Consider the following 12,224-nt stretch of genomic DNA (forward strand, 5'->3'; position numbering starts at 1 on the left):
TGTTTTCTTAGGTTTTTTTCCCTGAGCAATAAGGAAAGGTAAGCTGCCATCAATAGAGATGAGGCCTTTCCAGAGTAGCCTGATCTGTCACATGTTCCAGTGGAGACACCAAGCTGGTGGCTGGATATATACCTAGGACTGGAGGGCGGGGCTGGAGAGATGGCTCCGAAGGTTCTGAGTTCAAATCCCAGCAACCACATGGTGGCTCACAACCATCCATAATGAGATCTGATGCCCTCTTCTGGTGTGTCTGAAGACAGCTACAGTATACTTACATTTAATAAGTAAATCTTAAAAAAAAAAAAAAGCGGACTGGAGGGCAAGAGCTGAGCTGGAGCTCTGAACTTGGGGGAGTTATCAGCAGGGAGGCTGAGATCTACAAGCTAAGATGGAGCTGTCCAAAATTTTATGTCAGGGACAGTCAGAGACAGCCTTGCTTGTCCTACTCTTCTTACAGTCCAACCTGTTTCTGGGGAAACTGCAGTAAAGGCTTTTGTCTATAATTATGGACAAGATACCTAAAAAGAAAGCTCTTAAGGGGAAAAGGCCCATATTCAGTCACTGAATTTTAGAAGCTTTTTAATAGTTGAGACAATTCATTGTGGGGTTTTGTTTTTGAAAAAAGTCAACTGTTCTTTTTAAAAGATGTATTTATTATATATGAGTACACTGTAGCTGTCTTCAGACACTCCAGAAGAAGGTGTCAGATCTCATTACAGATGGTTGTGAGCCACCATGTGGTTGCTGGGATTTGAACTCAAGACCTTCAGAAGAGCAATCAGTGTTCTTAATGGCTGAGCCATCTCTCCAGTCCCCGCAAATCAACTTTTTGAATGAACAAAATAGTTACTTTAGAACCTGACCTGGCTGGGCGGTAGTGGCGCATGCCTTTAATCCCAGCACTTGGGAGGCAGAGGCAGGTGGATTTCTGAGTTCGAGGCCAGCCTGGTCTACAGAGTGAGGTATAGGATAGCCAGGGATACACAGAGAAACCCTGTCTCAAAAAACCAAAAACCAAAACAACAAAAAAACCTGAACTGGAGAGTGGTGGTTTCCAGGAAGAAGAATAGTCTGAAATACTTGTAGGGCATATGTATAAAAGTAGGTTCAAAATAAATACATATGATATAATCTGTTTGAAAATTTAAAGTAGATTCTGTATATATGGCCCCTAAGGAAATTTGTTTTGTTTTTTAAAGAAAATATACCAGCAATCTAGTATTAACTGTAAAAACAAAGTCACCCGTGAAGGCAGAGTGCTGAAGTTAAGCTAATACACTCTTTGCACCCTGGTTTCTGGGCCCTGAGTATGCATAAAAAGCTGTGTAAGAATAGAAGTGTCATCTTCCTAGGGCACAGCACACTCCCAGAGCAGGTTCCTGGTGTTTATGCATATTGTACAAACAGAGCTATAATTGCTAAAACACCGATTTGATCATTACAGTCGAATATGATCAAAGAACAAGTCCTTGGTTTGCTGACTCCAGGCAACCAGACACTTAGAGACAACACATGTGCAAATCCCATCATTTATTTAGGATGCAAGTCGAATGATAAAAAACAATTTCATGCTAAGACAGGCATTTTAATGCATATCTGTTATTTTAAGTTTCCATCACAACTGTGTTATCTGGACACCCAAATCTCTCCTTAATTACAATGAAGGTATTTTCCAGTAGCCAAAGGGTATCAGGGGGTGGCCAGTCGTGTGGAGAAACTGCCAACTGGACAATCCAAAGGGCTCCAGGAAATGAGACTATTTTTATTCACCTTATGGTCTGGAGAACTTGTCCCTCTCAGTTTGGTACATCTTTAAAAAGACTCCCAGTAAGTAAGTGGTCAGGAGTCCTCTTTGCATTAATACTGCAGTTATTTCCTGGAGAAAAAAATTAATGTAAAGGAGTCTTCTCTACTAACACTTGCCTGGCTGTTTTTCAGCGAGGGCTGTTCACCCTGCAAGCCCCTGATGCAATTATTACAAAGGCTGGTAAACTCCCTTTAATAACTACTTTGCAATTCCTGACACCTCCCTGATAGCTTCTCTTTCTTTAAAGAAAAACACCTTGCAGTCCAGATCCTTTCTTTCTTTTTGTACACTGGGCTATGAATTCACATGGAGTGGCCAGAAGCTCAGGCTCCTTTCTGTCAGTCCTCACAAAGCAGGCTGGCGCTTCAGCTGAGCCCAGGTTTGCTCCTCTTTGGCCTCCCTTTTCTTCTGATCGTTCTCCTTCACCCGCTCCAGGAAGCTGTCTCTGCTCTTCGAGTGCTTGGTGTGCTCAGTCCGCACGTTGATCCTCTTGGTCAGAATCTGCCCTTAATTTGCTTGTTTACAATGATGCCCACGGCATGCTGGCTGACATTATAGACTCTTTTTAAAATAGATTTATTTGTTTGCTTATTTATTTATTTTACGTAAGTACACTATAACTTTTTCTTCTTGCTCTGGCCCTGCTTGCTCATAGATGTCTTCAGACACCCCAGAAGAGGGCATCAGATCTCATTATGGATATAAGCCACCATGTGGTTGCTGGGATTTGAACTCAGGACCTTCGGAAGAGCAGTCAGTTTTCTTAACCACTGAGCCATCTCTCCAGCCGACTCTTTCGTTTTTGCCATGGTAACACTTACAGGGCATTCCTTTTGAACAGTGCCCATTCCCTTGATGTCTACAATATCAGCCTTTTTGTAGATTCGCATGTATGTGGCCAAAGGAACAACTCCATGTTTCCTAAAAGGCCTAGAGAACATATACGGAGTGCTTCTCCTCCTTCCCTTTGTGTTGGTCATTTTGGTAAGTTGCCGGAAGATGGCTGTCCCGATAGCTTTTCTAGACAGGGAATGGAACGAGTGTGCCAGCTCTAAAGATGACTGACAAACACAAGCACGTGGTCCTCTGGGTAGACTGAAGGGATGCGATTCTAGTTCAAAAGCCCTGAATACAGGGCACAAAAGCTCAATGTCTTCTCCTTTCTGCTCTGCCATTCATCTGACTTTCCGCTTTTCTCCCAATTTCCTGTTTTAGAAACTGGGGTAAGTCCCAGCAGGCGGGGCGGCATGGCGGGGATGCTGTCCTTTGTCCAACCATGAGGAAGAGAAGGCAAATAAACTTGGGAGGAGTTGTGAACGGGCAGAGGTGACCCACTTTGCAGCCAACGACACCAGACACCAAGGAATCCAAGCTCCAACTTGACTGTGCGTAATGTGCCTGTGCTCCTTATTTAACATGGACTCTGTCTCCTCCTTAGTTGCATTCCTGGGTCAAAGGCCTATGCTGTGAGGAGAGCAGGTAGCTACAGTCCAGAAGACCAACAGTGTCAAGGGCATCCACATCCGCCCACTAGATAGTTCCAAGCTTTGAGACTGCTGAAGGTTAGACGCCCTGAGGCAGTACACAATTGGGGTCTCTCCTGAAGTGAATTGGTATCAAAGGCACAGAGATAAAGCAACAAGTTGCAGTTCTGTCCCGCTTTTAGTCTTCCATATTTGTGAATTTTCTTTTCTTATAATTCTGAACGAGGCTGGAAGCTGTGATTTGAGAAGCCTGACCTTTTTCCCAACTCTGAAAGTCATTCAGACCTTTCTGCCCAATTTGAAATAAGCTCCTCTCTGTCTCATCTAACCTGGCTATCAGCGCTGAAGTGTCTTCATTGTAAGAATTCTGGGAGGAGTCCATGATGCGGCGGAACCGTCCAATAAAAGTCTGGAGAAGAGTAAGAGAATCAGGGGCAACATCATAAACATCCCATAAAGTCAGACACACTGAAAACCTTTGTCAATTTACCTTATAGGGAGACAGAGGGAGCATATGTGACACCATGTATATGTGGAGAGGTTAGAGGACAATGTGGGAGACACAAGTCATTAGGCTCAGCTGCAAGTGCCTTTACCTTTTGAAGCCATCTTGCTGGCCCTTAGACATAATTTTTACTGGAACATTTGAAGATTTATCTATTTACTTATTTATTTGGACAGGGTTTCACTATGTAGCTCCTGCTAGTCTGGAGCTCTGAAAACCACCTGTCTCTGCCACAACCATCTGGGTCCTCATGTTGCTGGAGTTACACTTGTGAACCACCAGAAGTGGGTGCTGGGGACTGAACTAAGGTCCTCTGCATGAGCAGTGTGTGTTCTTAACCACTAAGACTTCTGTATATAATGGAACATTTAGATAGTTTTCAAGAATTTGGTCTCTGGACTCACCCAGAAGGCCTTCTACTACTTAAGAAAGGCTTTTCTTTTCCTCTTACAGTAAAATAGGTTGTTATGGAAATCCAGTGGATTGTTATAAAAACCAGTGAAGTCACATAAAAACCAGTAGGTAAAGCACATAGCAAGAGGCTGGCATATATAGTAAACCTATGAAAAAGCATTGCCTGTTGGTATTGTTAACAAAGCCTGTAGGAATTAGAACCAACAGCTTTCAACCAGATGGGATTTTGGATTTAACTGAATTCAGCTTGTTTTTCTCAGTCTAAGAACAGGATGGAGATGTATAGGATCAAAGGGTATCATTTTATCACGGGTGTCTGAACAAAAACCACAAGCCCCTACTCCAGTGTTTCTATCTGTCTCACAGCTAAATATTTAATCTAGAAGCAACTATAAAACACCTGAAAGCAGTGGTGGAAATAAAAAAATACATAACTCATTTAAAAAAAAAAAGGAAACTTTAATTCAAGAACAAGTTCTGGGAGTTGGACTTACTGGCCCAGAATGTGATCCCTGATATTTAGGAAGCTGAGGATCCCGTGTAGAAGCCAGCCTAAAATACTCAGCAAGTTGAAGACACAAGCATGCTAAGGAACTGAGAAAACCTATCTCAAACAAACAGAAATAAAAGCCCATGTCTTAGTAAACAAACATTCCTCTCTCGTAGCTTTCTATTCTAGTGTTTCATGAACTTGAGTTCAACTTTCTGGTCTATAGTCAGTCTATGTATGAGCTTCTGTTACTGAATGATGGATAGCAACGGTCTCTCTCTCTCTCTCTCTCTCTCTCTCAATGTTCTGATTTCAGGCGGCCACAGAGTAAGCAAGATCCAATTTTTTTCCCTTTATTTTATGGTGTATAAGTTGCAGGTGGCCGGGTGGTGGTGGTGGTGGTGGTGGTGGTGGTGGTGGTGATGATGGTGCACGCCTTTGATCCCATCACTTGGGAGGCAGAGGCAGGCGGATTTCTGAGTTCGAGGCCAACCTGGTCAAAAAGTGAGTTCCAGGACAGCCAGGGCTACACAGAGAAACCCTGTCTCGAAAAAACCAAAAACCAAACCCAATTGCTCTCTCTGCTTTGTGTTTACTGTAATGATAGAAGTTTTTGGTTTCCTGCTCCAGTCGCCATGCTGGCTGCTTGCTACCACGATGGACTTCTCCCTCTGGAATAGTAAGCCCAAAAGAAACTCTTTCTTTTATAAGCTGCTTTGGTCATAGTACAACAGAAAAGCAACCATTGTACTGTTTATAAAATATTAACTGGCATGGCACTACATTTTTTTTCCCACTGTAACTGATTTGGCTGTTATTATTACATGTTGTACATGAGGGTGAAAATTTGGTGTTAAGACAGGCCATGTAGCTTCAGTAAATCACAGATACAATTAATGAGAGCCGTGTCTTAACTCCAGAAGAAGGGACAGTAATGGACAAACAAGTAACTCAAGTATTTCCAAAAGGAACTCCCAGTCCAGACTTGTAACGCGGCCAGAATAGTTTAACATGGGGAAGGCAAGCTGGAACTCCTGGCTGCCTGTGGAGCATGACGGAGAAGGGAAAAAGAAAACACTAAGCCATTAGCAATGGAAGTGGGCAAGTAGCTGTACGGAAGACAGGACTTCAGAAAGAGAGATCCTAGGGGGCCAGGAAAAAGACGCTTAGGGATTTTGTCCAGGATTGGCCTAGAACACCAACAAACCAAGTAATAGATCATACACTTCCTTAAGTGTATGATCTTAGTTGTCAACTGGACTGGATTAGGAGTCAACTGAACTGCAAGCTACTAGGCACTCCTATGAGGGATTTTCTTTATTTGAAATCACAAGACCCACCCTAAAAAAAGGCAGCGCCTTCCGACGACGACGACAACTCAGATAAAAAGACACAGAAGGAAACTGCCTGTCTGCTTGCCTTCACTCCTGCTGGCCACCAGCAGCTCTCCGAGAATCCTTAGACCTCCAGCACCAGGTGGGAACTTCCGAGACATCCAGTCAGGTGGACTGAGTAACTACTGGATCGTAGTCTCTTTTGTGTGAGAAGCCTCGTATAAGCCAATCCTATAAATCCCCTTAACAGTTGTCTTTTCTTCTCCAGTTAAAAGCTTTTTATGGATCTCAGAGCCCACAGACACTTTTTAAATTTCTTTTTTATTTTTTGAAATGGTCAGCCCTAAAAACATACATATAAGTAATATTATCTAGACTGAGAAGGTTATATTTAGGAACATATATATATATATGTATATATATATATATATATGCAGTAACAATTAGTGAAAACAAAAAGACTGAATTTGAATGAGTGGGGAGGGACATATGGAAGGGTTTGGAGGGAGAAAAGGGAGAGAGAAATGTTGTACAGGGAACTGAACTTGGGTCCTCTGGAAGAGCAGTATGTACTCTTCACCACTGAGCCATCTCTCCAGCTCTAAGTCCCCATGTATTCTCTCTCTCTCTCTCTCTCTCTCTCTCTCTCTCTCTCTCTCTCTCTCACACACACACACACACACACACTTACATGCACGTGCACACACTTACCTGCAGCAGAGTCTGGGAGATATCTGCATTCTCTGGACTGTCAAAATGCAGGAGTTGTGAGCCAAACCCATAGAAATGGGGCCCCATTTTGTGGAGGTCCACAACATTAGCATCTGCACTGAATACCGTCCTCCATCCCTCTTGGTACATCTTGGGAAGCTCCACAGAAAGGATGCGCCGCTTGTGGTCAAAGAGCCCTTTAGCCAGCCACAAGGGAAGCTCAAGTTTCACACCCTGAGCCAGATAAGAACATAAAATTGAAAAACAAAAGGCACAGTCAGTGTATGTGGAAAAAAAAAATGGAAATGCATATTGTCTGGAAAAATACTGCCGCTTCTACTAGGGAAGTGACTGTGAAGTGATCTGAAGAAATGAACCATACACTTAAAGTGTTATTTACATTTTTTTTTTAAGCAGGGATACACACTGTCTACCTGGTGAACACCGAATGTGTGGAGAGGGCAGAGGCTGATGACACAATGTCTTCCTCAATCATTTTTTAACTGGGGAGTGCTCTCTTGCTGAGCTGGTACTAGCTGTTTTAGCCAAACAAAACTAACTGGTTAGTGGGTGCTGGGAACAAACCAGTCAACCCCAGTCCTGCCACTCCTGGAGTTAGAGACATGGTCAAGCCTGGCTTTTTATGTCGGTGTTGGGGATCCAAACTCAGTTCTTGTCCTAATGCAGCAAGAACTACACTGACTCGGCCACATTTCCAGACCCTTATTGACTTATTCTTTGTTTAGTTGGTTGGTTTTGCTTTTCAAGATGGGGTTTCTCTTTCTCTGTGTATAATTTACTTTTTCTTTCTTTCTTTCTTTTTTTTTTTTCCTTCAAGACAGAGTTTCTCTATACAAGCCTGGCTATCCTGGAACTAACTCTGTAGACCAGGCTGGCCTTGAACTCAGAAATCCACCTGCCTCTGCCTCCCAAATGTTGGCACTAAAGGCTAAAGGCTTGCACCACCACTGCCCGGCTAATTTACTTTTTTTTTCTTTTCTTTCTTTTCTTTTCTTTCTTTCTTTCTTTCTTTCTTTCTTTCTTTCTTTCTTTCTTTCTTTCTTTCTTTCTTTCTCTTTCCTTCCTTCCTTCCTTCCTTCCTTCCTTCCTTCCTTCCTTCCTTCCTTCCTTCCTTCCTTCCTTTCCGAGACAGGGTTTCTCTGCATAGCCCTGGCTGTCCTGGAACTCACTCTGTAGACCAGGCTGCCCTCGAACTCAGAAATCCACCTGCCTCTGCCTCCCAGAGTGCTGGTATTACAGGCATGCACCATTACCGCCCAGCTAATTTACTTTTTCTTAAGTGGTATGTTACTCAGCAGCACACCAGACCTCCTTACTTCTCACTACAAGGTAATACCTGCCAATCAAGTTCCTGCCCCACTTTCCCAGTCTCTGACATCACTATCCTACTCTCAGGTTCTATGAGCTCAGCCTGGGCTGAGGATTTATGTTATGATCTAATGAAGACAGAAAATAGATCATAATACCACTAAAACATGAGTTCTCTGAAGTTAAATGAGTATCATTTTTTTATTTTCCTTGAACAGTCTCTCCGTCTATGGTAGGCAAGCTCTTGCTGGGTGTCTACTAAGCGCTAACTACCAGTCTGGATGCTAGTAGAATAGAATAAAATAGAATTAGTCTGAAGTCAGGTGTTGATCTCCGTCCCAACCTACATCATGGCTTTGGAGATGGCAGAAAGGGTCAAGGTCTATGTTTTCAAATCCTTAAAAGAAATGTACAACGTGACAAGATGCGATGACATGATGGACCAGAAATCTATAAAAAAGGTACAGCAGGGGCTGGGGAAGATGGTTCAGCACACACTGCTCTTACAGAGATGGAGAGTTCCAACATCCACCTCAGGCAGCTCACAGCTGCCTCTAACTCTACCCCAGGGGAATGTGGCTCCTCTGGCCGCTATAGGCACCCGCATCGATGTACATACATCTGGACAGGCACACACTGACACACCCAGTTAGAATAAATATTTTTATATGCAAAAATAACTGTATTAAAGGAAGCCATGAAAATTTTCATCTGATGAGGGAGAAGTGTTGTAGAGGGAGGGACAATTTTTAGGGGTAGAGAGGTGGAGCAGTCAACAAACATCCCAGGGCTGGAAACAGGAGGCCAGGAGGCCAGGAGGCCAGCACTTGAGTGGCCAAGGTCTAAGGTAGGAAGCCCAGGATTTAAAACTAATCAGGCACTGACTTTCATGTAAATTAAAAATATCAAATGGAAAATTCCAGAACTAAACAATAAGACAACTTAAGAAACAGGACTTGGTGGTAGGACTTGCAGTTCCTGCCTCAGGCTCTACAGTAGGTAGCATTACAGAACTGGAGCATCAAGCCCAGCTCACTGCCTATAAAGACTAAGGCAGGTGTGGGGGCATATAATGTGGCAGGAGAACAGAGTTCAAGGCACACATCAAAATCAACATAATAAATTATGAAGTCTTATCTATGAGTGAAATTAGATGTCATTAAAAACAAAAAACAAAAAACAAAAAACTTCAAACCTAATTCTGTGCTGCAGAGGAATTCCACTATCTCTCAAACTGGAGCAAGGCAGCCTGCTCCTTCAGAGTAGCTACATGCAATAACTTTCAAGGACTATGGCAAACTTGACTTTAGCCTGGTGATCATAATCTTCAACAGGGTCAACAACACTAAATTGATAGAGTAAAAATGGAACTTGACCCCTGTGATCTCTCCCAAACCTATAAACCAGTAAATATAATTGAGTAAAATATCAAACAAACCTCAGATGAGAGGAACACTAAAATTATAAATTTTTAATCCTTTAAAATGCTAGACTAGAAAAAGGACATTGGGTAAATTAAGAAAGTAAGACCCAAATCTGGGCAGGATATCTTTGTTCAGCAGTGTGTAAGAATAAAACTAAATCCTAGCCAGGTGGTGGTCACCCACTTTAATCCCAGCACCAGGGAGGCAGAGACAGGAGGATTGCTGAGTCTGAGACCAGCTTGGTCTACAGAGCCAGTTCTAGGACAGCTGGGACTACAGAGAAATCCTGTCTCAAGAAAGTTAACAAAACAAAAAGCTCCCGAATTCTTCTCTATGATAACGAGGAACCAATAAAGTTGACCCCTGGGGTAGAATGCAGTGATAGCATGATTGTCTAGCACGTGCAAAGCACCAGGATCCATCCCCAGGCCTGGAACAGTCTTCAAAAACATGGCAGTTGATTTTGAAGACTCTACTTTCACAGTGCAAACGAGCCTACTATTCTGTTGTTGAAAAAATCTTTTGGTACTATTTGATTTTCAAAATTTAATATTTTACTTTGCGAAAAATTACCTAGAAACAGACAAAGATAAAACTGATACCCTTCTAAACAAAACTTAGGACCTAACAGGAAATGAAAGTAACCATTTCGAGCTATGCTCTTGGGACAAACTCCTAATTGAAGCCATAGAGTCTGAGGTTCGGGTCCCAGTTCACCATTTACTGAATGACCCTGACCTTGTTAAGCCAGCTTTTGTTAGGTTTATAAGAGTGCAAAGGGTTAATACGGGGAGCTGCAGTTGCCATATTCAGTTCAACACTGAAAATTGTTATGTGCAACCTTTTACCGAGGATGACTTGGTTAAGCCAGCACGGACTTACTGGGGAACCATGGCTGAGGTACTCAAATCTTTGTTAAGTCGCCTAAGTGAGAGAGGGTGACAATTTATCCCCGATCCCAGCCCCCAGCCCCTGCTGGATAGTCGGTCCTCGCAAACAGACTGCAGACGCTGTCATAACTGTGCAGAGTGCACACGACAATTTGCAGTTCCCAGACTTAGAAACCCCAAATAAATGTTATGGAAACCGTGAACAGAACCAAGACCCTGAGAGATCAGCTGGGGCCAATCCTCCAGCGTTCGCGAAGCCAATGACTTTAGAAAGTTTTAAGAATAAAATCGCTGACGGGAGACCATTTCCGGTGCGGTGCAGCTTCCAGAGACCCCCGAGGACTCCCCCAGGGTCCAAATTTTCGGAAACCTCGCCCCGGGCTCGCCTCACCTGGGGGAGCGGATGGTCCGGCTCTGCGCCCGCGCCCCGCTCCAGGAAGAAGGCTCCCAGGCGCGGCATGGGCGTCTCGACGCGCACCGGCAGCTTCTCCTGTGACATCAGGATGTCGTCCAAAGACAGGAAGTTCTCCTCGGGTCCCAGAGCGCCCGACTCCACCGGGAAATACGCCTCCGACATGGCAGCTCGCAGCACGGCCAGGGATGAAGAGGGCGCGCCACCTCTGCGAGCCCGCCGGCTTCAAACTTGCTTTCCCGCGCCTCACTCGCCAGACCCGAGCAGTCGATCCCGGCGAGCCTGCGTCTGCTTAGGCTAAAGCAATCAACAAAGTCACAGATTGGGTCCAGAGTCCCCGCCCAGTGCGGAAGCCCTGGGCGAGTGGGCCGGAAGTCTTCCCGCAGCGTGTAGGCTAGGCTGGGAAATCGGGACCTAGAAGCTTGAACTTCGTTGAAGGGACAGCATGGGTTTGTTCTAACTGAACTGTGTTCATGCAGCCCTTTAAATACATAAACAACAGAAGAAACTAAAACTCAAGCGCTAGCACGAATGTTTAACTGTGTGCTAAGCTGCAAACTATTTGTAATATTTTGGCAGGGTGTAGGCAGGTTCAATGGTGTGGGAGCTTTAATGGAGTAGTAGATTTACACATGGCTGGCAAAGTCTTATGTTCAGGGCCTTCCCGCTCGCTCTACTGTCAACTGGCAAAGTCCTCGTGTAGCGTTTAGAAATTAGACTAGCCAAGTCTTTTGACAGCCACTCTAAAGGTGGGAGTTCCTGTATCAAACGTTAGCAAGGGTAGAATACCTGCAAACAAAGGAAAGAACACGGTTGCTTGATGCTAGATTTGGTAGCACTACTTACACACGAATACAGGTTGAGGCAATTGTTGTGAGATTTGCTACTGAATTTACCTACTGTAGAAGGGCATTCCTGAGGTAGTGGAGTTTGTGAGCAACACGGGAAAGGGGGCGAGCATGGCTTTCATCTTTTGCATTCTTTTTTAGTTTTGAATGAAATAATTTGTTAATGTATTTACATAATTCACTACATTTAAGCAATAGCCTTCTAAATATGGACTAGAACTTTACATATGCTAAGCAACAGTCGATTGCTTTTTCTTGCCAAAAATACTTGCATTAAATGAATGCTTGAAGTATTTACACCGCTTTCGTTACTTTTTCCATCTTCTTTTAACAACCATTGCTAGTCAGTTTAAGACATTTTATTTCAGACAGCTACTTTAAAAAGTCACAAGCATGGTGGTACATGCTTAGGATTCCAGACCTGGGGAAGCTGAGGATCTCAGGGTTGAACACTGGGTTATATGGAAAGGCAATTATGAGTAATGTGCTTGTTGACATGAGAGGGTCAGAAGCAAACCCAGGATGTGAACTAGGCGTGTGCTGTAAATATTGGCAGTTTTCTACACATATCCAGTG

At 43.7% G+C, this 12,224-nt stretch overlaps 1 protein-coding gene and 1 pseudogene across 1 annotated transcript; both read right to left on the minus strand.

Annotated features, from left to right (window-relative positions):
- Nucleotides 1-1,513: 1,513 nt before the first annotated feature.
- On the minus strand, nucleotides 1,514-2,982 carry LOC127671857 (60S ribosomal protein L21-like; annotated as a pseudogene).
- Nucleotides 2,983-3,469: 487 nt separating this feature from the next.
- Gins3 (GINS complex subunit 3) lies at nucleotides 3,470-11,072 on the minus strand. The gene is made up of 3 exons (XM_052166909.1): nucleotides 10,780-11,072; nucleotides 6,746-6,979; nucleotides 3,470-3,700 (listed from the first exon to the last, which is right to left on the minus strand). The coding sequence occupies exons 1-3, from the start codon at nucleotides 10,963-10,965 to the stop codon at nucleotides 3,470-3,472; spliced, it is 651 nt and encodes a 216-aa protein (XP_052022869.1). The 5' UTR covers nucleotides 10,966-11,072.
- Nucleotides 11,073-12,224: the final 1,152 nt, after the last annotated feature.

This window comes from Apodemus sylvaticus, chromosome 21 (genome assembly GCF_947179515.1).
Source record: "Apodemus sylvaticus chromosome 21, mApoSyl1.1, whole genome shotgun sequence".
Lineage (NCBI taxonomy): Eukaryota > Metazoa > Chordata > Mammalia > Rodentia > Muridae > Apodemus > Apodemus sylvaticus.